We start from the raw sequence: 24406 nt of genomic DNA on the forward strand, positions 1-24406 counted from the left end.
TAATCAGTTAAGAAAAATATTTAGCTGTTTTTTCTGATGAAATTGTTAGTCATCTGATATTACCCGGGGTCTTTAAAAACAGTGGAGAAAAATGGAAAACAAAACAAAAACCAAAACAAAGATTTAAGTTTGTTTACTAATAATGGAAATCATGAGATTGTGATTATTTCATAGACAGGCCTAGTTTTTAACAGTAACAAATGAAAACAACAAACTTTTATTTTATTTTGGCTTTTCTACAATGAGCTATTAAATGAAAAGTATTTAGTTATTTTAATTACTTAAAATATTATTTAATCTGAGTACTTCATTTGTAATATCACACTTATCTAACATTTTAAAACAAATCAAAATAAAACAACAGAAATCTTAAGAATAACTGATTGACTGAATAAACCTAACAGTAACAGATAAAAAAAAACACAAATCTGCTTATTTTGTGGGGGAAAAAATAGATAATATTTTATTTTGGGTTTAGTACAAGTAATAAATGGTAAATTATTTAAAAGTTTTTAAATATTTTATTTAATGTGAATATTTTATTTGTATTATCCCACTTAATTTTCTCACATATTAATGGTTCTTTATAAATTGAATTAAAATGGAACATTTATAAAAAATTAAAGAAAAATAAACTTTGAATGACATTAGCCTACATGTTAGAAATCAGCTCTAAAATGCTCTATACATAATCAGATTTCTAGTACATCTGGTTTTGAAATATATATAAACTGTGAATGGGAGACACTGTATTTAATGTGCTTTGAGAAACGCTTTGATGGAGGACAGATCATACTGTAACTACATGAAAATAATCGGATGGTGGGATCTGTCTCCAGATGTGCTATAAATAGACTGCACCAGTTTATCGTTACATAATTTGTGACAGATTATAATTTGACTGATATACAGAGAGCTATGCGACCACCAGATGTTACAGCACACAAGCGACCACTTCAGACCATGCATCGACGGTCGTCCCCGTGTTTTGTTTTTTTAAGCATTAAGCCTGACCACGATCAATCCCCCCCCCTCCCCCTCCCCCCTCCCCCCTCCTCAACATCATCGCCCATGACGCCATCACTCCTATGTCACAGCATCAGGGCTTGTCGTTAACGCCCCCCTCGGCCCTGATCAGGAAGTGAATCTGTGGGAAATAGAAAAACGGTCCCTAGAATGACATAGAAGCGGGTGAGGTGGGGTAGACCGAGACACCGGGACTAACGCAGGACTCGACAACTATTTGGATTCATCCAGGTGCACAACCACGTTATCTTTGGAAGGCATAAAGCACAGGAGAAAATGCTGATTAAAGAATTGTAAGTGCAGTTATTTTTTGATCTGATTGTGATGGGAGCATCCTCTGTGTGTCTGTGCAGAGCAGGTACCAGAGGCCATGGCGACATTGTAAACTTGACTTTCTGACAGTTCACATTTAAAGCCCTTGATCGTACATAGTTGTCAAGCATTTAATACACAAACGGCTTTGGTGCATAATTATCAATTTACCTTGGCCTACAGTACACTTTATGTGCGTTAACGTTTTGACTGGTGCAATTATTACGTTACCTCGGCATATTAATATGTTTTATTCAACTAAACGCTTTTGAGTTGATGTTTTGGCACAGAAATCTCAACAACCGAGTTTAATTGTCTCTTCATTGTGTTATTGATACGCTCCTGAAGGTGAAGCACACCGCGTTCCCATATTAAATGGCGCCTGTATATTACTATTAATACTTTCAGAAACATCCCGTTCATTCATGTGGCCATGAGACTGCCTATATTCACATTTTAGTTAAACCGCGCTTTTCAGAACAACTGGATGCGTTCACCTTGCGCACGTTTCATTGTACTTGATAATGTACTCCCCCCGTCAGTCACCTTTGAAATATTAATAACCTTTCTTTGCCCACAAACACACAGGGCACCGTCAGAAAGGTCACTGAAACCATATGAGGCTTTCTATTCATCTCCAAACAGCGCAGACAATATTATAGCCTTATTCAGAATATTTTCTGACGTCCTTGGTGGAAAAAATACCAGCCTGATCTGTTTATTTGATTTAGATGGGGTTTTGGTAATGTACTTGTAATGTAAAAAAAAATACTTTAAAATAATGTATGTTAGTAACTTCAAGGAGCCCGATCTGTGAAATCGTCTTTTGGCGCCCCTATCGTCAAACTATGGCAAAGATGTTTTCAAGAAAAACTGTAGAACCACTCTAATAAAGTGAAACATATGACAGTAGCCTATGTGGCAGTTGTTTTAGTGATTTAGCACACGACACAGACAGCTAATGTCGATTTCTGTTCGCGTGCGTTACATTTAGCGCACTCCGTATGAGTAACACTGTGGTTACTGTGTAAACTTAAGGCATGAAACCATCATGTTTTCCTCATTTGTCCTCCAGAAATACCTCTTTCTCTTTAATTCCGCTGTGGAGGTGTTCTTTCAGGAATGCGACGCGCACACATCTTCTGAATGACTCAGCCACGAGCTGAATCTCTTCAACGCGACGCGTGTAATAAAGACGCGCCATGAACCCGTTAGCTATCACGTGTCATACGCTCCTCGTCGCCGGCATCTCCGACGCCACTTTCAGCCACGTCATGGAGATTCTAAGGAGTAGAGAACGAGGTGTCCCTGATGCAGCATAATGTAGATCATGAATTTAAATAAAAACATGTTAATCTTCATATTTTAGAAACTAGCCTACTGCAATAATCAAATGGCACATTTTGAAGAGGATCGGGTTCTCTTGGCTCTAAAGTGGATGCTTGTACACCTCAGGTCCCTCAGGGTTTGCTGTCCATGGTACTTTCACTAGTGCACTAAAAATAACTTTAGACACTAAAAATACCCTTGGGTAAAGAATTTGTCCTTTATCGGGAATTAAAATGTGGTTTGAGTTTCAGTTTTGATAACTTGTATTTAATTAAGATTAAACTTCAGGTGCCATGTTCATTTATTATTTAAATTAGTGAGGGCAAAGGGTGTTTAAAAATGGTAGTGAAATGAGTATGATATAAAAAAATTAAATCTTGATGTTTATAATAAAAAATCCATGGACATTATGCATTAAACTGTCTACATTTGTGTGCTTATATTAGACAGTCTACTTTTCTTAGGCTATATGTGTGAGCTAAAGCAGTGACCTCTTGTCTCTTTCTCACTGCTCTGGTGACACTTTCCTGTGATCTAGCTCACATCCAGGATCCAGACACAGTGTCTGCTGGGTCTCTTGCGTATCTTAATTGCCATAAAGACCATTTTAGTCACACTTGCCTCAATGTTATTTTAATTTTACAATCTACATGGGTGTTTCTTAAACACACTTCTGGCCTGTGGAATTTTGGAAAATAATCTCTAGCTAGTTTATTTCATTTGTCTCACTAAAAATAACAATTCTGACATTTTGTCTTTTTTCCCCTGACAATTAAATGTTAAATATTTTTGGAATCAAATGGTCAAATAATGTGATAGCTACATTTTATGTATCCTAAATACACACAATTAAATAATATTTTTACACTTTATTATTTGTTATTCAACAAACTTATCCAACTTTTTCTTCAACAAATTGGACGTGGATGAGACCGGAAGCTAGACCCATAGAATTTACAAATGCTGTATTTACGGCAAGAAAAAGGTGGATAGTGATCGAAAGTTCAATTCATAAAATTATCTTTATATTTACCCGATTTTTGCTTAGTTTTCTTCACACATCATGTCTCATATTACAGTTTTACTGATACTGTTATCACATTGGTAAACAATACACCAATTTGTAAAAAATATTTTTTACCGGGGGATAAAAAAATAGTTGGCTGTGGTAGAAATGACGACAAAACTGTATGGACAGTTGTAATTTGTGTAAAAATATATTTCACAGAATAAAATAGTTTATGATTATTTAATTTCAGAATTAAAAGTCTGGCTTTAGGACAAGGGTAATATAAAATCTATAAATAAAACACAGTAAAAAAAAAAAAAAAAGCAGTAGCAGTTAGCAGATTAGATAGCAGTTTTTTTGTCCACATATTTAGTAAAATAGTGACGCTGAACGTTTAGCTGAATTTTGAATTTCAGAAAATATTTGTAAACTTGATTGTCTTGTTACCGAAACAATAAGTAAAGCCTTTCTAATACGGCGAAATGCAGCCATGCGGGCAAATGCATTTATAATGCAGAAAGTAGCCTGGGTGCCATGGAGGCAGAGTACATGAGACACCAAATCCAGCACGGTGACCGATAGTCCCTGTTCAGGACACAGGCAGCACTCAGGAGGGCAAGGTGACTCCTGCTATTAGCAGATGCTAACAGCAAACAGTAAAACACACCTGTGCGACCATGGTGTTTGATAAATAGTGAGACTTCCCACTGAGTTTATGAAGCATCTGATGTATGGCGAGGACAGAAATTCCCTCAAGTGCAATAGGACTAGAAGGACTGCAAAACCATGTTCATAATCAGTATTTTTGACTTGTTTCATATCAGAACTAACCACTTATTCTCATTAAAGCATGGACTTCTTTGTCAACGATCTTGTCAGAGGTTAAAGGTGAACCTGGTCCTTGACTTCCTGACAAGCTCATGCTTCATGTCAGAGAAGCCCTCATAAGTCAGATGTAGACAGTCCTGAGGTGTGTGTGTGTGTGTGTGTTCATGTCATAAGGCAGATAATGAGAGAGCTGTGCAGGAATGCAGCGCAGTAGTGGTATTGTCTTACTCCTGAGAAGTATGGATTATATATGCGAGCTGCACAGAGTCTGGTACACTGCCAACTACCATCCAGAAACAGTACACAGATATCAGAGATGTGCTTGACAAGGAATAGCTTTTATAGGTTTGCTAATATGAACATATTCATTTTGTATTTGGATACATTAAGCCACTAAATATAACATGTATTGAAGAGACAAAGCCAAGAAGGTCCTGATGCAGAGATTGTGTTAAAGTTTCTCTATCATTTCTGTAAATGCTGTAGGTTATGGTTTATTAGGAATATGAGATGAGCTGAAAATGACTGTGGAGAAACATCAACAAATTTGATTGAGGCAGTTTCCTAAACACTGTTTTCCACTGTATACTGAGAAATTGTGCTGATCTTTGTTGGTGAGTAAATAAATTGTCAAAAATCTAATGAAGTGCAAAAAAGTTTTATTTATTTTACATTTTAGGTTACTTATGCTGGTTTAAAATACAGTATTTATATATATATATATATATATATATATATATATATATATTTTAAATTTATTTTACTTCACACACACTGTTCAAAAGTTTGGGGTCCGTAAAGTTTTGTAAAATAAATAATACTTTTATTCAGCAAATTAAATTGATTAAACATAACAGTAAAAATAAAATGTTACACAATTTCTGTTTCAAATACATTGTTATTTTGATTTTTTTATTCATCTATAAATCCTGGAGAGAAAAAAATCAGTAATCACAAAAATATTAAATAGCACAACTGTTTTTAACATTGATAATTAATTATTAATTAACAGTAATAAATGGAAATTTTAAATATAACAGAAAACAGATATTTTTAAATTTGAATAATCTTTCACAATGTCACAGTTTTTACTATATTTGTATTAAATGCAGCCATTAAAAATAAATGAATTAAAATAATCACCTGTAGTGGCATGTTGTGGTTATATTTATGAAATAGTGGCTGAAGAAAAATCCTATTCATTTGTGGAGTTTTAGAAACATGATGGTAATAGCTATAATGATGCAGCAAACATGCTTATTATTTGATAGATTTTAAATAATTTGTTTTTCTTGTTCTCTTGCAGTCGAGTGATCCTACCAATTTCTGTGGAGGAGGTAAGTGCAAATTGAGTGTGTGTGTTTGTTAAAGTGTATTTGTGTACAGCAAGCAGTGAACGCTGGTAATGGCACTGAACCCAAACACTGTTTTGGTATGTGTGTTTGCGGTGTCAATCGCTGATTTGCATGAGTTGAGTTCAGATGACTCAGTCTTAGCTGGTTTTGACAGAAGAGGAGTCACGATGTAGTTTCGTGATGCTCTCCATGTGCACTAAGCCACAGATCTGCACACCGCTCTGTCATTCAGTCACTTATGACTCAGTTATCTTAGCAAGAGGATGAATCTTTCTCCTCTCATGCTGTTTGATCTCATACAGCCCGTGCAGAAACACTAATGCATAGTTTCTCTCAGTATGCGCCAATATTAATAGCTGTGCTTTTGGCCTTGTCAGCAGTTCTCACATCTTTGCTTCCTCTCTGTCTCTGATTCTTTCCTCTGGGCCCATTCAGACTGAGCATTCCCTGTGTCTCCCAGTCTCCTCATTTCCCATGATCCTCTAGCGTGTCATTCTATTCAGTGATCTGGTCGTGAATATCTAACGAGTTACCGGATACCTGCTCCTGCTTCTCTTTCTCTTAGCTCTTCTCGTTGTCTAGGCTCAAGCACTTGTCATCTGTAAAGAAACAAAATTGAGACTTTCACATTTATACTTGAGGTAGCAAAACGGAGAAGTGACAACTGCAAAGACTATCAGTTTATTTTGAGCATTAACGGTGCAGTGTGTAATTTCTGACCACAAATCAGAATCCGAATATGCTTTATTTGCCAAGTATGCTTTTTGCCTGAACGATGACTGACGGGTGGAATTTGCTGTTTTGTCAAGTTTTGCAAATTTGACATAGGCCTACTGCATCTTTAAAGGATTAGTGCACCTTTAAATTAATCAGATTTGCCAGTGATTTGGAGAAATGTAGCATTACTTGCTTACTAAAGGATCCTCTGCAGTGAATGGGTGCTGCCAGAATCCAAACAGCTGATAAAAACAGCACAATGAGTGCGTTTACATGGACCCTCTTAATGCTTTTATAATGAGATTTTGACAATATTGCGATTAAACTTTACCTCATGTAAACGCTATACTTCGATTTAAATAATGCGATTAAGATCATAATCGCAGCAAGCATAATCGTATTAGCATAGGTGGGGTACGCCGATTTTAATCAAAATATACAGGCATGTAAACACCTTGATCGCAGTATTGCCGCTCTGACCAAAGTACGCATGCGCTCGTGATGTACATGAATGACGGGACGCGCACCTGTAATTATACGCAAATTAGAAACGATGGAGGGGAAGAAAGCATCGCATTTCTGGGGAAAACACAACTCGCTGCCACCAGTCTCTGTTCCTTACCCTCATCCAGAAACAGCTAGAACGCGACGGCAGCGTATAGGCAAACAAATTCCATGGCGCCGAAAAAGACGTAAATAAAATAAGACAGTAAACACACCTGCTCTTTCTGAGTCCATCATTTGTGCTGTGCAATGGGGTATGTGAATAATGGCAGTAAAAAAAATTACCACAATTCTTAGCGTTTAATAAGAATAAAGGAAATTGCATGTAAACGAGAGTAAGAGCTTTGCTCATGGCATGTAAACATCACGATTAGGTCCTTACTCTGATTATTGGAAATAATCGCATTATTCGTGCACATGTAAACGTAGTCAATGATCCACAAGTAATCCGCACCACTCCAGTCAACAAACATAACATATTGTGAAGTAAAAAAGCTGCATGTTTGTAAGAAACAAATTAGGGATGTAACGGTATGAACATTTCTTATCACGGTTATAGTGAACAAAATGATCACGGTTATCAGTATTATCACGGTATGGTTAAAATGTGCTGGACATGTTCAAAAAGTACCGACACATAAATCACTTCACCAAGTTTTATATTTAAAAAAAAAAAATCAACAAACAACAAATAAAATGTATTTTTGTTTGCATAATCACTAAAACAATAACACTACCAATGATGTTCGGATTTTAAATAACAATTAGACTGAAAACAGTTTAAATGCATGTTCAAATATCTAATGTAAATGTTCAAATAAAGCTTTGAAAAAGTTTCATAAAAAGGTCAAATGATAATTGATTAATAAATAATTATATGTATTTTATCTGCTCCATAAATAATTCTAGATAACTTATATGAATTGTTTAAATGTGTAGAATCCACATATACTTGGTTTTCATCAACCGGTCAAAATTTACTGCAGGGCATGCAAATTCGGTCCGTTTTTGGCCAGACAGAAACTGCACACAGGCTGAATGTAAATATAAGTCTCTGTAAATCTCACTGACAGCAGTTAGTGCTGATGGAAAAGCTGAATACAGCTGTTTCCCATAACCTCCATGCACAAAACAGCGTTGCGATTAAGAACACTTCCTTTAGGGATTACATGGAGCGAAGATTAAAACAAAATGCCATTGAAATCGTTTCTGTGGACAGTCAGAACTTTCAGAGGTACATTCATATAATTAATTCATTCATATATTCATGAGTATAATTCCCTCAGCACTCTTTTAAAACCTCCAAGCTTTTCCGCCCTGTGTTCACTCAAAACGAAACTACTCTGTTGCTGTGCGCACGTGAGACTGTTACATAAAACTGTACTTTCTGCTGGACAGTATATTTATTTATCGTGAGTTGTTCAAATCGCAGTAATCGAATATGGATGTAATGATAAGTAAAATATGAAACGGTAATACTAACCGTGGGGAATTTTATCATGATTTATCGTCAAACCGGGAATCGTTACATCCCTAAAACAAATACATGGATATAGCTGCAAGCAACAATTCGGGGCCAAGCACCGAAGGTGCAGCAAGCACAGCATGTACAGCCAGCATAACAATCACAGCAAACTTATCAAAGCAGACACACCGAACAGACAAAAGCTCCAAAATGTGCTTCTCAAAAGCACAATACACTCTTAAGATTTAGTATACAAGTGCGCCACACGTTATGTGCCACACAGGATTTGAACCCACAACCTGGAAAGTGAGGGACCTGTGGCAGAGTGTGCCACTCAGTCAGTGCACAATCATCAGGCTCCTGAGGAGAGCATTTAGTGTGAGAATGATCCCATAAAAGCCATACTTAGTATGTTGACCAGCATGCTAAAATTCGTTATTACACGAACATATTTTACGGTTAATCTGATAGCTAAAAAGTCATATTACATAGAATGGCAAATGATCAGCATGTTAACAAATTACCACTCTAAGCTAACTAATTAATAAGCACAGTCAAGGTTGGAGAGGTATTTCTTGGGAACGGTTGGAAATATCATAAATCTGTTCAGTCATGTTCATGTGGCTTGGTGCAAAGATTATCTAAACAAAATTGGGAAAAATTTGTAGGAGGGGCAGCAAAAAAATTAAATAAATTCATTTACTTCTAAATGGCGGACAAACTAAATTTAGAAAAATGAAAAATGAGATATCATCAGACTTGGCATAAAAAAAGAAAAAAATTGGACAATGCTTTGAAAAATTCTAAACGTTTTTTACAAAAATCCTTATATCTCTGGAACACTAGGTGGTGCTGTCTTCAAACTTCTCAGGTACCTTCAGGACATGATGTCGATGATTCCTACCAATGTTTGTGCCGATATGTCAAATTGTTCAAAAGATATTGCAATTTATGTCAAATTTCAAAATGGCGGACAGGCAGTTCATCTCATCCATTCGTCATGACTCAAAGAATCCATAGACACCATGTTCAAAAGTGATAAGCAAAAATGTAAATTTTTGGTATCTCACGATGCATAGGTGGCGCTGTTCCCAACTTTGGCATGGACGCTCAGATCATGGTGTTGATAAAGTGTACCAAGTTTCGTTTCAATTGATCAACATTTGGCCGAGATACAGCCTCTGAACCAATTTTGGGTCAACACTGTTAAGTTCGAAACACCATAACTTTTGAACAAAGATGAATATCAAAATTCTGTTTAGTCATTTCTGTGCAGCTCGGTCCAAAGATCAGCTGAGTGGGAAAAAAACAACAACGGAATACTGTACTTTTCCAAATGGCCACTACTGTAATGGATGGTGTTTTAATGTAAGATATTGAATGTGATCAGCATGAGGAGAGTAATCTTGTATACTAAGTTTCATTTTTCCATAAAGGGTTCAAAAGTTATAATCCTCTATCATAATGTTGCTTTCTCCAGTGAAAAAAATGATTGAGAAATCTGCAAAGATCAAGCACTTGTTTACAAGTGAAAACAGTCCAAAACAGTTCTAAACAAACATGTCTGTGAATTTTGATGTGAGAGGACAAAACTTTTTCACTGGAGGAAGCATTACTATGAATTATGGACAGAAGGATCGGTTTAAAATTAAAATGCCTTGATGGATTTGTTTCTTACAAACTTGCAGCTTTTAACTTCACAAGACATTAATGATAGACTGGAGTCATGTGGATTATTGTGATGTTTTCATCAGCTCTGTTGGCACCCATTCACCATCCACTGGTGAGCAAGTGATGGCCTGTGGGTGAATTTTCAGTAAATTTCAGCTATTAATAAACTATTCATTTTAAGATCCAGTCACATGATTAACCATCTGATCACATAAATCACCTCAGCTGCCTTTAGACTACCTGCCTCCAGCTGTTTATGTCTCTATAAATCATATCCTAGTAATTTCCTGGCAACTTTGGACCTACATGAGCATGTGGGATCTGCCCTGGGGGACAAACCCTTATCTGGGCCAGATTATGCAAATTAAAAAGCTGCTTCCACCTTGTGAGGCCTCTCTTTTCATCTGCACTAATTTTTATATACCTCAGCATATTCTCCAAAAAAGTACTGTCAGCCAAGATCCATTTGGATAATAATCTAATCAGTGCTGTCACATAAAATATGTCTAGGACGAGACATTATAACGTAAACCCTGCCTGTCAAGTCAGAGTTTCCTCCTAGCGCCCAGTGGGAGTTTAAAAGGTTAACAAGGAGCTTTTGAGTTGCATTGCATTCATTAAGACAGCACAATTAAATGGATGTTGAGCAGATTAGATTTAAATTGAGTTGAATGAACCAAGGGTGGGTGAACATTTCTAGATTCACTCTTTCATCATCATTATTGATTTGTGTATTTTCAAAGTAATGATCCTTATAGGGGAAGTCGTGGCCTAATGGTTAGAGAGTCGGGTCTTGGGCCGGCAGGGATTGTAGGTGGGGGGAGTGAATGTCCAGCGCTCTCTCCACCCTCAATACCATGACTGAGGTGCCCTTGAGCAAGGCACCGAACCCCCAACTAAAATGGCTGCCCACTGCTCCGGGTGTGTGTTCACTGCTGTGTGTGTGCATGTTGGATGGGTTAAATGTAACAGTAACATAAAGGAATCACAGATAATATGATTGGCTACTTCGGTGCCCATTGCTGGAAAGTGGACATTTAAGGGAAGCCAGTTCATTTATAAAGGTTGATCTTCATAGAGGCTTACTCTGTACTTGCCCAGATCTTGAAAAGTATTTCACTGCAGTATTTGTAAATGTTGTGTAAACTGTGAAGTATTCGCCTATAGTTAAGCAATATCACATGAGCAAGAGTGTCGTTGTTTCAGCAAGATTGTATTTACAATATTGATTAGAATTTCAACAGTTCAGTAAAAAGAAGCTAATATCTTTCATTTCATTGTGGAAGTAAGCTATTTCCTGTCAATGCTTAACATTTCATTCAGAACTTAGCCGTTAAATGTAAACAATTAGAATAACAGTGGAGTAAACCTTTGTGATTATGATAATAAAATAATATGATAATAAACATTTCTTAACTATATTATTGTTCACCAAAAATAACTGGAATCGCCTGACACTAGAAGCCTTGCACATTGTAGGTGAAAAGGTCAGTTTCGTTCCTGAATTAATTTTAAAATGAGTCGGTTGAGTGAATGATTCTATGACTCACTCACTTTTTTCATTGCTGAATGAATTAAAGTTTTGAATCAATCATTTGACTGAAAGATTCAAACTCACACATAAAGATATATATTGTTTATTTGATTTATATTGTTGACAAATTTTTCTAAGATTGCTTGAGGAGTAAATAAGGCAGAAATCTTGAATGTTTCAAAAACATGAAATCATGATATGATATCAGTTCCTCTCATTGCAAATTTTGGCCCTCTGTGCCTCTAATTTTCATACGTCTCTCAGAATCACCACTGGTCATTAGTCTTAATGTTTGCAGATACGAATAAATAATCATAATCGACTTTCTTTTGAGTGCTGAGAGCAGCTCTTGTCAGATAAGCTCACATGAATTAAAGCCCTGATCCTTCATCTGCTTTCAGGAGCCTTAAAGACACATTTTATTTGGCGGATGTTGTTTAAAGCAAGAGGGCAAAATGCTATTCCTGGAGTCCATGCATTCAGCAGGGAATGATGGATTAAGAAAGCTTACTTGCTTAAGGGCAGCTGGGCAGTTTAGGCCCACTTATGATACTCCCTTATTTCTACCCTTCTTCCTTCCTGTTTATAATCATACACACACACACACCATAAGTTGTCTGTCATTGTAGACTGGCTCTGCGTATGAGATATCCTTTCCCTCTTTTAACCTGTCGATTAGTCTGAGCTCACATCTTTTAGTCTGTCCATCACCATCAGTGAACTATAATCAGGGCTTAACCACACTGTCATATAGCCTACACACATCACATGCTGCTCATTCAAAAAGATTACGGTTTTATGCAATGTCACTTTAAAATAGATATATGTCACACTAATACAAAAAAGTAGCACATCCACTGCAGACAAAAACCCTGTCGGATGCTATGTGTGTGTGGTCTGCAGAGAGAGCGGGATGAAAATGTGTGATGTAGGTTGGATTTTCATAGAGTGCTGCAAAATGACGTATTCTGCTACTGGCCTCTGATTGGCCGAGAGGACAGAGGAAATCTCTGATTGGCAGAGGAATAATGACACTGCATGTAGATACAGAACCACACACATTGTCCCACACACTATACAGGAAGCATGAAATCTATCCATCCATCTATTATCTATATATTTATATATCCAACTATGTATGTATGTATCTGTCTTTCTATGGAATGGAGTGTGTCACCTCACTCTCCCCTTCTCTTTCTTTTTCTCCCCTTTTATCCTCTATCTGTCATTCGCTGCCAACTGGTATAAATAGGCAGTCTGTGTCATCATTGTCTTTCTTCTTTTCTCTCACTCTCTCTCACATACACACACTTATGTGTGATGGACAGTGTGTTTTGGGATGAATGCTCACATTAAAACAGTCTGGCTGTTTCTAGGTAAGATTCTGGAGGTGTTTTAGCTTGAGTCTTTGCTGCTGGCTCAGCTTGGACTATGAGTAGAGGCTGCTGACAGTGAACGCATGTCAGGAGGACACTAAATCTCTTAGTCTAACACACTCGATCTGCACTCTTAAAAAAAGGTTCTTTACTGGCATTGATGGTTCCATGAAGAACCATGTTCTTTATAGTGGAAAAAGTTATTTTCATTATTAAAATGTTTCAGAAAAAAAGGTTTATTTAAGAACCGTTTACTGAAATGTAATACCACTCAACAATATCTGCAGGTTTTCTCTTTTTATATTGTCATGCCAAATGTATATTGTGAAAGATTTTTTTAAATAATTTTTTTATTTTTATAATTAAGATGCATGATTATTGTAGGGTTAACAAAAAGACTAAATTGCTTTAGAGAAGTCTAAATGTCCATTCAGTTGCATTCTTTGCAGATCATCCTTTTAATTTGAAAATGAGCATCATTAGTAAATAATAATCGGAACTTCAGCAATGCCTTGTAATATGGAAAATCTGTCATTAGGCTAATGATAGGATACTAACACAAAACATGTTTAAATTCAAAACAGACATCACTAAAATGATAATTTGTCGTTCAGAAAGTGAGTGAGATGTTGATTCATTACCTGCACTTCAGTGTTGGATTTGACAGATTCAAACCGCTAACTGAAATCTTTGAACTATTCATTAAAAATGTCTAAAAGGGCTCATTCGTTCGGGACTACACTGTATATGGATTAAATAAAAGAACCAGTTCATAAGAGTAATTTGTTCAGGAATCAGACTAAACTGTTCTCCTGTTTGTTGTTGCGTGCAGCACTCTAGGATTGAAAAGAAAGACTTCTCTTTCCATTATTTTGCAGTTTTCATGTTGCAACTGAAATTTAACCAAATATCAGTGACGTTGTGTGCCTTCTGAGAAGTGAACCATTTAATCTGATTCCTGAACAAATTACTCTTATAAACTGGTTCTTTTTTATTGAATCCGTACAGCATGACCAGTGCAGGCTGATAAGATCCAGAAAAAATTGTCAGTCCTTATGCATTTGCAGAGTCTTTTTGCAGTGTTTAATTTGTATGGTGCATGTGTGTGTTTATATTCCACTATATTCTATATTGTACTATTTAACTATATTCTTTACAGGATTAAATGTGATTAAGATATGAAAGAAGTCATTGATTATTTAGCATAGACCTGCTGAAGAGGTAGTAAACACACGCACATACACACACACACACACACACACAGAGAGAGAGAGAGAGAGGGAGGCAGAGAGAGAGATACAGGAGAAAACAGAATTTATAGACAGTAGTGTTCAAACATGCCACATATTTGAATACAGACATGCTTATGAAGTTTGAGTCTGTGGAATGTATTTCTGTGTGTCTCACAGTATCAGGTCGGGCAGCTGTACTCAGTAGCGGAGGCCAGTAAGAACGAGACGGGTGGAGGAGAGGGTGTGGAGGTGTTGAAGAATGAACCCTATGAGAAGGATGGCGAGAAGGGACAGTACACACACAAAATCTACCACCTGCAGAGGTACTCACTACAAACCCACAGACACATGAGTGTTTTAATAAAGTGTGCTAGTGCTGAATTAATGGTAAAATTCAAAATAGTGCACTAAAAATAGGTTTGTCATTTACACATCCTCAAGTCATTCTAAACCAATATGACTTTTGTCTTCCACAAATAAAGAAGTTTAGCAGAATGTCCTGGTTGTTATTTTCAATATAATTAACTGCTGAGCTCAAAAAGCACCATAAAAATGGTCTATTGCAGGGGTGGCGAACTTTGGTCCTGGAGAGCCGCAACCCTGCAGAGTTCAGCTCCAACCCTAATTAAAACTCACCTACCTGTAGCTTTCTAGTAACTCTTCAGACCTTGATTAGCTTGATCAGGTGTGTTTGGTTAGGGTTGAAGCAAAACTCTGCAGGGCTGCGGCTCTCGTTCGCCACCCCTGGTATTGTGTGCTCCTCACATAAAACTATCAAATGATATGGATATGAATGATTTGGACAACTTCGATACACTTTTATGATGCTGTTTTGACATTTTTGTGCTTGACGTTAAGGTGAAAGGGTGCAATTTAAGTCAAAAGAAATGTAAAAATAATGAATGTTTTGAAACAGATTTCCAAAATACCTCCCTTGTCTGTTATTGGTCAGACAAACAGATAGCCTCGCCCCAAACTCACACCATTGGTTGAGCCACTGTTGCTATGCTGAACTGGTTAAATTGCTCAAACAAATAGAGTAAAGTTTAGGAGAAAGTATTAAAAAATAAAAATAAATCAATTTATTTTATCTATAGTTGACAAATAATTTGCATTCTTGCTTTTTCAGTAAAGTCCCGTCTTTTGTACGAATGCTTGCACCAGCATCAGCACTGAACATTCATGAGAAAGCTTGGAATGCCTACCCATACTGCCGCACAGGTAACACACACACACACACACACACACACACAACACACACACATTAGAAGCTAAATTTCTTCACATGTTCTTTATGTTCCTCTTGCATTTTTATTATTATGTCCCTGTCTCTTTCTCTGTCACTACGTTTGTGAGCACTGAATAATTCACTGTTTGAGCTGAGCAGGAGTGGAGTTACAGCACAGGAAACTGAGATTATACTGACACATTCCTTTCACATCATTCTCACAGCCGTATAGACGACAGACTTCCCTCCCATTCTCTGAAGTCTGTTATTAAGATACTTCAAAATCTCACTGCAGTGCTTAAAACAAACTGAAGTCTGCAGTTTAGTTTTTTTAATAAATGTAAAAAGTTGATATGGCAAGTATTTAGCTGTACTGAATTTAAATGATTTAATAATATAAATATTGAATAACAAAATGATTTGTCTGAGATTATTTGCCAACTGTCAGCAAGCTGCTAGAAGAAATAAATGTTTTGCACTATTTGTCCAAGTCAAGGTGTCTACAGATAGAATAACATTGTAGTGCGTCAGAGGTATTCAATTAAGAGCCAAGAGCTCTTGCTTCTACAGTTCCTTCACAGAAAAAGGTCCAAACATCTGTTTCAAGAGTCGATATGGAATTTTTGTATTCATTGCAAATTTCAAAATTTGCCAACCTAATTTTACCTTTCCTTGTAAAATTAATAAATAATAGATCTTAAAATTGCAATGAAATTATAGATTTTTTCTTCTGTATTCTAGTGTATATATGATTGTAACAGATTATTGAAAAATAAAACAATCCATCCGTTGCTGATTGGATTTTAAGTTGTGGGGTTGATTGTGGATGTAATGTGGAGTCATGTGACAATGGAGTTGAGGAACCAAATGCAGCTTTATTAAGATCATATTCAGACAGGCAGGGTCAAACACCAGCAAAGCAGTACTATCCAAGGCAAATCCAAAAGAGTAATACAATAAACAGGCAATGGTCAGGGCAGGCAGAAACAATCAAAAACAAGGAAACAGTTCAAGGTCAAAAACACAAAGGCAAGGAAACTAGGAAAACTCTGAGAACTAGGAAACTTGGAAAACACAAGGAAACATTACAGGCTATCAATCATCAGCGGTGTAACAGTGTGTGTGTGTGTCATTATAGTGTATGACTGATGAGGTGATTAGAGACAGGTGACTGCAATTGGTGAGTGCTGATGAGTCCAGGCAAAGTATTATGGGAAATCGAGTCCTGGGTGAAGTGGCAAGAGTCTGGAATGGACTGCCCTCTAGCGAAGCTCAGAAGCTGGGTTTAATAAACTTCTAAAGATTAAATCATTGAAGTCGAGACTGAGTTATGATATTTTGATAAAAAATTTCAATGTCAAATTTAAATATTAACAATAATAAAGTATGCATAGATGAATAATTCACAATAAGATAAATAACATGCATTTCAGAAATAGATGGGGCGAATTTTAATTTAATTTCATGCTGACTTGAAGTCAGTCTGTTTTCAAATATTGAATCACAAATATAGAATCGCTGACATTTTCCTCAAAAACAGCATTAGAGCAAAACAACATCTTTAAGCATTTAACAGAGTTGCATGAAGTGAACAGAATTCATTACTGAGCTGATTTATTGTTTCACAACATTGTGACTACGAAACCTACAAAGCTTATCGTTGTACTATGATAATTTATGAGTAATGATTCATGGTCTGAATAAAACTAATGTTGAGTTTGAATATGGATATGAATATTATTTCAGTATGTTTACTTTAAGACTAACATGGGCTAAAATGAGATTAAATATAATTAGAAATGGTCTTAAATGAGATGTGATATTCTTAAACATGAATGATCTAATTAATATTTTATTATCCCTTTTCCCCCTGTTGTCTGTCCTGCATCACCCTTCAGTAATTACTGTAAGTACAATCTTTGCAAGTATAAAGTCATATTCATTCATATGAATGAACAAACATGTTGAACATGTAGATGTACAGCACAAGCACATACAAACGAGTGAAAGAGGAGACAGTAACTTTAGCTGGAGTGAAAGGAGAGAGGACAGATGTCAGTATGTCACTGTGGAGTCTGTCCATCAGTTATAGTTTATCAGTTTGTTCACTGATTATGTGTCTTCTTAGAATGAGTATATGAAAGAAAACTTCCTTATCAAAATCGAGACGTGGCACAAACCCGACATGGGACAGCAGGATAATGTGAGTATAGTAGTAGATAATTTGTGTGTGAACTGTGAACTCCACCGTTTTGTGTCAAACCTGGCAATTATGTCCTCAAGCATGATAGTTTTGTTCTTCTTTACAGGTTCATGGTCTAGACCCAGACACCTGGAAGAAGGTGGAGGTAGTGTACATAGACATCGCAGACCGGAGTCAGGTGGAGCCAAAGGTGAGCTTTAATTAGATAAAATAGTTACCTTTTCCAGTTACTTTCTAATCCGATCAGTGCTCTCTTTCTGTAGGACTATAAACCAGATGAAGACCCCACTAAGTTTAAGTCTGTAAAGACTGGAAGAGGGCCGCTCGGTCCAGATTGGAAGGTGATACATTTTAAAGCACCTCTAATGGCTGTGTGCTTGTATAAAATTTGAGTAAATGTAGTAAGTGCATGCTTGATGTATGAGTGGGAAGCTTATTAATGGCAAATTGTATCCAAATGCTTAATGGATTTTGGGTCTGTGTAGAAAGAGCTACCTAAAAGGACAGACTGCCCACACATGTGTGCCTACAAACTGGTTACTGTCAAGTTCAAGTGGTGGGGCCTGCAAAACAAAGTGGAAAACTTTATTCAAAAGGTCAGTGTGACTGATTAAAGAGTTTATTAAAGTATCATGAAAACAACATTTTGACCATATTTAGTGCATGTTCTTGGAGTGATTGTCTATGATTCATCTGTGCAAGATAAAGGTTTGCTGAGAGGACTTTTGGCCTCCTGTATTAAATGCTTTGTTGGGAAAGGCTGCAATTTTTGCTCCGACTCAAATTTAGTTATTTCTTATAGTCAAAAACCAAAATCTGTTGTTTACCGACTCCATTTTTCGTAAATAAATTAATATATTTAACAAAGACAAATTAAATTGATCAAAAGTGACAGTAAAGACATTTATCATTTTGTTGTGATATGGGAATTTTTTTTTAAATGAATGATCCTCTTGTGAACTTTATATTTATCAAAGAATCCTTAAAAATTCATTTTATCCGCATAAATTTTAGGCGGCACAATTATCCTGTTTATTGAGCGCCAAATCAGAATAATCTTCCTTCAGATATTCTGACAATGAAAAATAGAGTGATTGCTGCGGACCATCTTTACCATCACAGGAATAAATGATACATTTAAATGTTCTAAAACGCTTATTTTAAATGTTAAAATTTCAGAATATTACTTTTTTTTACTGTATTTTGATCAAATAAATGCAGCCTTGTGACGTAAAATCTTATCAACCACAAAGTTTTAAATAGTTTGAAGTCTGACTAAATTCTGTTTTTTTTTTTTTTTCTACACATAGACAAATGCCATCAGAAGGTTACAGTTACCATTAACTGATATAAACTGCATGTCGTCCAATTCCTGATAAAATTAAGTTCCATCCTAATTTTTTATTATGTAAATAAAATCAGTTTAAAATTCACCTTCCAAAATGAATTATGTACCTCTTTCTCCCTTTAACAGCAAGAGAAGCGCTTGTTCACTAATTTCCACCGGCAGCTGTTCTGTTGGATTGATAAATGGATCGAGCTGAACATGGACGACATTCGCAGAATGGAGGAAGAGACCAGAAGGGAACTAGATGAGGTCAGATGCCCTCCAGCAAATTTACATTTATCCTGTTTTTGTCCACTTTAAATTATTTCTCATCTCTGTTGTTCTGTTTGAACCAGCCTTTATATGGTAATGATGAATTTTAGCCAGTTAGCCAAACAAACTAATTGCTCAGAGATATTGCGTTGTAGTAGATTTTACAAACAGCTGAATTCATTTGTTGCGAGATTGAGTTTTTGTTTGTGTTTGTCTGGTATTTTGAGTGTCGGCTTAGGTCTGCCATAAATTTTCCCCACCACACAAAGACAATTACGTGTAACAAGGCAGATGAATAATTGAATGTAGCCCATAATGAGGTCCAGTCACTACGAACAAAAGGGGAGCAGAGCAGAGCAGGTCACAGTTCAGCGCTCTCAGGTGCCGTTCAGGGAATGAGTGACCATGTATTGGCGGTATCCCCCGTTTCACATCAGGATAAATCCTTCTTGAATCTCATTTGTAGCCTGTTCTTCTTCCACAAGGAGCTACTCACTTTGTACACATGCATGTTTTTTCCTTGCTGTCTTTCAGATGAGAGTGAAGGATCCAGTGAAAGGCATGGTGGCTCTTGAAGACTGAGCCTGCTGTGTGTTCCTGGATGCTGCTGTTCATGGTAATTCACGAGCTTTAGCGCCGCCTGATGTCATTTATCCTAAAATTATTTATTGTTTCCTAGTCCATGGACTCAATATATGGGTTATGTTTGGTATAGCATATTCACATTAACTATGTTGGGAGTACAGTACGCATAGAATACTAAACTTGAACTTTCAGTGCCATTGTGATGAATGAACCAGATGTAATTGTAGGTACCATCTTTTTTTAACCACTATCTCTTTGTTGACTCACTGTTTGAGTAGACTAGCAAAAATTAAAATAATGTTTAAAAGAAATCTAATAAAAATATATTTTCAAGTTGATAACTGTACGCCACAACTGTTTGCAACATAAGGTCATGTGACAGTTTTTTATTGGTATTTCTTTTTTTGTAAGTCTCTTGTGCTTACCAAGTTTGCATTTATTGGATCAGTAATACAGTCAAAACAGCAATATGGAATATTATCATCATTTAAAATAACAGTTTTCTATTTTAAAATGTAATAACTTATTCCTGTGATGGCAAAGCTTAATTTTCAGCATCATTACTCCAGTCTCCTTCAGAAATCATTCTAATATGCTGATTTGAAATTGATTTTGACTGAGGTCATATGATGCAATTTCAAGTTTTCCTTTCTCTTTGGAGTGTTCCTGCATAGATAAGATCAAAGTTGCAAAGACTAAAGTCTCAAACCCAAAGAGATATTCTTTATAAAAGACTCTGCCATGCCTTCCTAAAACGGCTCATTCAAACACCCCCCACGTCTACGTCACGGTGTGGGAAGATTTGCATAACACCGCCCAAATGTACATGCAATGAAAGAAGGCATAACTTTGTCGCTGTAGTATTGTTTCTGCCGCTGGCGCCATGTCCTGGAGATGCTGTATTTCGTTGTGAAAGCGAAACTACTTTGTTTGGCCTTCCAAATGAGTACACAACTAGAAATCAGTGGTTAAGTTAAAATTACAACACTGTTCCAGAACAGTACAACGCAAATATTTGAGTGTGTACAGCGCATTTTAAAGAGGACCATTTCCTGATCCTGGGAGAGAGTAGCCTACAATGTGAACACTATGAATGGCTGTGAACACTATAAAGTGGGGCAATTTCAACTTTGCAAGGACAGTCTGGTGCTTCTGACTCACAGCCTGTAAGTACGTTTCGATATTTAAAGTATTTGCCACTGATGATTCAGACGTGAGTTTTGAGCTGTGTAGAGTAGTGCTTGGTTGGAGTTTCTACAAACACAAATGCAGACATGGTGTTATGTTTACGCGGCGCGGCGCAGTGCAGTGCGTAAAAAGATCATATGAGTCATTATAATCAGTAATTATGTCCTCACTGAATGCAACAAATGCCTCGTTTATAGTGGGTTTTATTGATTTAGTCTCGTTACGCCGGGACACGGCATCACAATATGGGAAGGGATGAAACATTTGCCACACGCTTGAGGTATTCGTCCAATCACAACGCACTGGATAGCTGGCCAATCAGAGCACACCTCGCTTCTCAGAACGATGAGCTTTGTAAAAATCGGCGCGTTTCAGAAAGGCGGAGCATAGAGGAGCAACAATGTACAGTATGTAGAAAATAATGTGTTTTTTGAACCTCGAACCGTGTAAACACATTGCATTACACCAAATACGCAAAATACTGTTTTTTTTTTGCAACATCATATGACCCCTTTAAAGATTCTTTGATCAATAGAAAGTTTGTTGTAACATTTTAAAAATCATTACTGTTACTTATCAATGCATCCTTGCTAACTACATGTATTAATTTATTTTAAAACAAATCTTACCGACACCAAACCTTTGAATGGTAGTAGTATGTAGTGTACTGGACATTACTCAATCAGTAGCATGTTAGTAATCTATTTTGAACATAACTGTGGAGTTTAACCTTTAAAGTAACTGAATATTCTTGTTCTCTCTCTGTCATGTCATTTCCTGTGAGTATTTCTCAGATCAGACCTGAACTACTGGAGACCAGCAGCATCACGCCCCTCAATCAAATCAAAGCAACATGTCTTTTTAATCGTAATCAAAGTCCTTCATCCAGCCCTTTTGGTGGCTGTTTGTCCTGAGCATCCTTCATATCCTCCTTTCAGTCTGACAGTGGAGCACGTTGACTTGTTAAATAGGCTATTATACCGGTTCTAACGTCATGCCCAGTTTATGAAGTCTACCTACTTAAACAAATACAGGGACGATCAGCAGTTCGTCATTTATGATGTCAGATCATTACCTTAATAAATGGAGCTCAGCAGAATTGTGTTTTAAGATGAGTTTAATGGATATCAGATGATATTTGTGTATATATATATATATATATATATATATATATATATATATATATATATATATATATATATATATATTCAGAAAATCTATTGGCAGTGGAATTATTGTGACAGATGTATAAACAGGATTTAAGTAATTGTTCGATTTTTTTTTCTTTCTGTTTTCCTGTTTTGTTTCAATCTGTAGTGATTTGATTTTGTTGCTGTATGTTTAAATTTCATTTTACCCACTTTTTAACCTATTTACCAGCTGATCCGAGGTGGAAGTGTGTCTCTTTATAGTGTAGTACTGTACAATCACAGTCGTGTCATCTTGACCATTCATTTATTTGTAACATGCATTGTGGATTCATTTTGAATGGCAGCTGCTTGGTCACATTAAAATGTCAGACTGCAAGTACAGTTCATATTTAAATGCAAAACAGAGTTTATTATAATCAGCTGATGGAACAGTATCACATTCTTGAAATAAGCTGAAGTTAAAAGTATTGTTGTTTGTTAATCAGTCAATATTATTGGTTTCATTGTCATTTCTTCCACAGTTTCCTTGTGTGTGCTATTTTAGTCAAGTTATTTTATTTATTTATTTTAATAAAAAAGACAGGTGCAGAGTAGGTGTAGCGCTCCCTCCCTTGGTTGTTTTTGATTGGTTTACAAGATCAGGCTCCGCTCTTTTCTTTAGTCAGTGTCTGACTGATTGCCTCTTCAAGTTCTTTCAAAGGCAACGCTAAACCTTTTAGTCTTGACATCTTTCATAAAAGGTTTATTACTAATATAGAAAATGTTTCTTCCTGACTATTTTGTCGCTACCAGATGAGGTGCTCAAGGAGGATATTTTATGTTATGTGCATATTTTGTAAATGTATTATTCATTTTCATCTCACCTCCTTTCCATTTTATTGAAGGATCGATTATTGTACTTCCCCTTTTATAACATGTCTTGAGGATAAAGACACATTTATCCAGATATTAGCAATAATACCTCCTTTGACAAACCCTTCCAGTCAACATACATGATGTGAGATAGTGACTTTAGAAGAGTATAATCCATTCCCTCTCAGAATGTTGTGTCATTAGGACTTTAATACAAATATACTCTCACTTCCAATCGCTCTATTGGGTAAGGAAAGTTAAATGGATTGAGTATGGGTTTTTAAATCAGTCTTTTCTTAGTAACGTGATGTGTGTATGGATGTATGTGCGTTTGAATTTCGCAGTGTTTCTTGTTTTCACGCGAGGGACATCCGACATGTAACTAAAATGGAGGTTTACACCCTTGTGTTTCTTTCGGCCAATGCTCAGGACCCATTGATGCACACCTAAATTCACTCTGACAAGAGTTAATTATTCTTGTAGAATTATGTCAAATTCTTTGAAATTCATAGAAATTCCATTGAATTCTTAAGAGATGAATGCAGGTTTTATGGTGTAGACTGCACATGTTAAAACATCTTTACCGTGATAATACAACCACCGATACGCCAGAACTGTGTTGGTCCTGAGTCTAATCAAAGTGATGTATGGATGTATGTATTGAATTGTATATAGTATATAAATATATGTAGATGAACACATAAATATAACTATATAAATATAGCTCAGACTATCCTGCCAGCACATACAGCCTTCCATCAACCCAACCAGAGTTATTATATCAAGTGGTTTAGTAATGGCTGGGTGTTATCTGTGGGTAAAGTTACTAGAATGTGCCGATTTATGGTGGTTTTGGAAATTAAAAACTACACTTTAACTAATGATTTGAACAATCTATAATGGAACCTTCAGATAACTCCGCCCATCACTGTCACTGGCCCCGCCCCTCATCCCTGGCCGCACCTCTTTGGCAAGATGATGTCTAAATATGTTTTCATTCATTGATTGTTGTTGTATTTTTGCTGTGAGCTGTAGAAATCTCTCACTTTTAAATTCCTTTCAAAGCTTACACTGTGAAAGAAGCCACAACCTCTGACCTTTGGACTAGGTTGCCATTCTCTCGGGAGACGCGATTGAAACTTGTCCAAGCTGGTGTTTGAATGACAGACAGGTGGCTTATAAAAGGGAACTATCCACATGAACTGATCATCCACAGTTTGTGTTACCATTATGCGAGGCAG

General features: G+C 36.4%; 1 protein-coding gene across 1 annotated transcript; it reads left to right on the plus strand.

Annotated features, from left to right (window-relative positions):
* The first annotated feature begins 1151 nt into the window (after nt 1-1151).
* LOC306863888 (phosphatidylinositol transfer protein alpha isoform) lies at nt 1152-22140 on the plus strand. Its single transcript, XM_079407470.1, has 12 exons — nt 1152-1319; nt 5811-5841; nt 14536-14681; nt 15488-15579; nt 17485-17492; nt 17715-17789; nt 17896-17979; nt 18053-18130; nt 18275-18385; nt 19264-19386; nt 19924-20005; nt 21947-22140. The coding sequence occupies exons 1-11, from the start codon at nt 1303-1305 to the stop codon at nt 19969-19971; spliced, it is 813 nt and encodes a 270-aa protein (XP_079263596.1). The 5' UTR covers nt 1152-1302; the 3' UTR covers nt 19972-20005; nt 21947-22140.
* Nucleotides 22141-24406: the final 2266 nt, after the last annotated feature.

The sequence above is a fragment of the Barbus barbus genome (assembly GCF_936440315.1).
Source record: "Barbus barbus genome assembly, chromosome: 45".
Lineage (NCBI taxonomy): Eukaryota > Metazoa > Chordata > Actinopteri > Cypriniformes > Cyprinidae > Barbus > Barbus barbus.

Excerpts from the sequence above, each read along its gene's own strand:
- LOC306863888 (XM_079407470.1), top strand. Across the intron at positions 5,842-14,535 it reads TACCAATTTCTGTGGAGGAG|TATCAGGTCGGGCAGCTGTA; the intron begins GTAAGTGCAAAT and ends TGTGTCTCACAG. Across the intron at positions 14,682-15,487 it reads AAAATCTACCACCTGCAGAG|TAAAGTCCCGTCTTTTGTAC; the intron begins GTACTCACTACA and ends TTGCTTTTTCAG.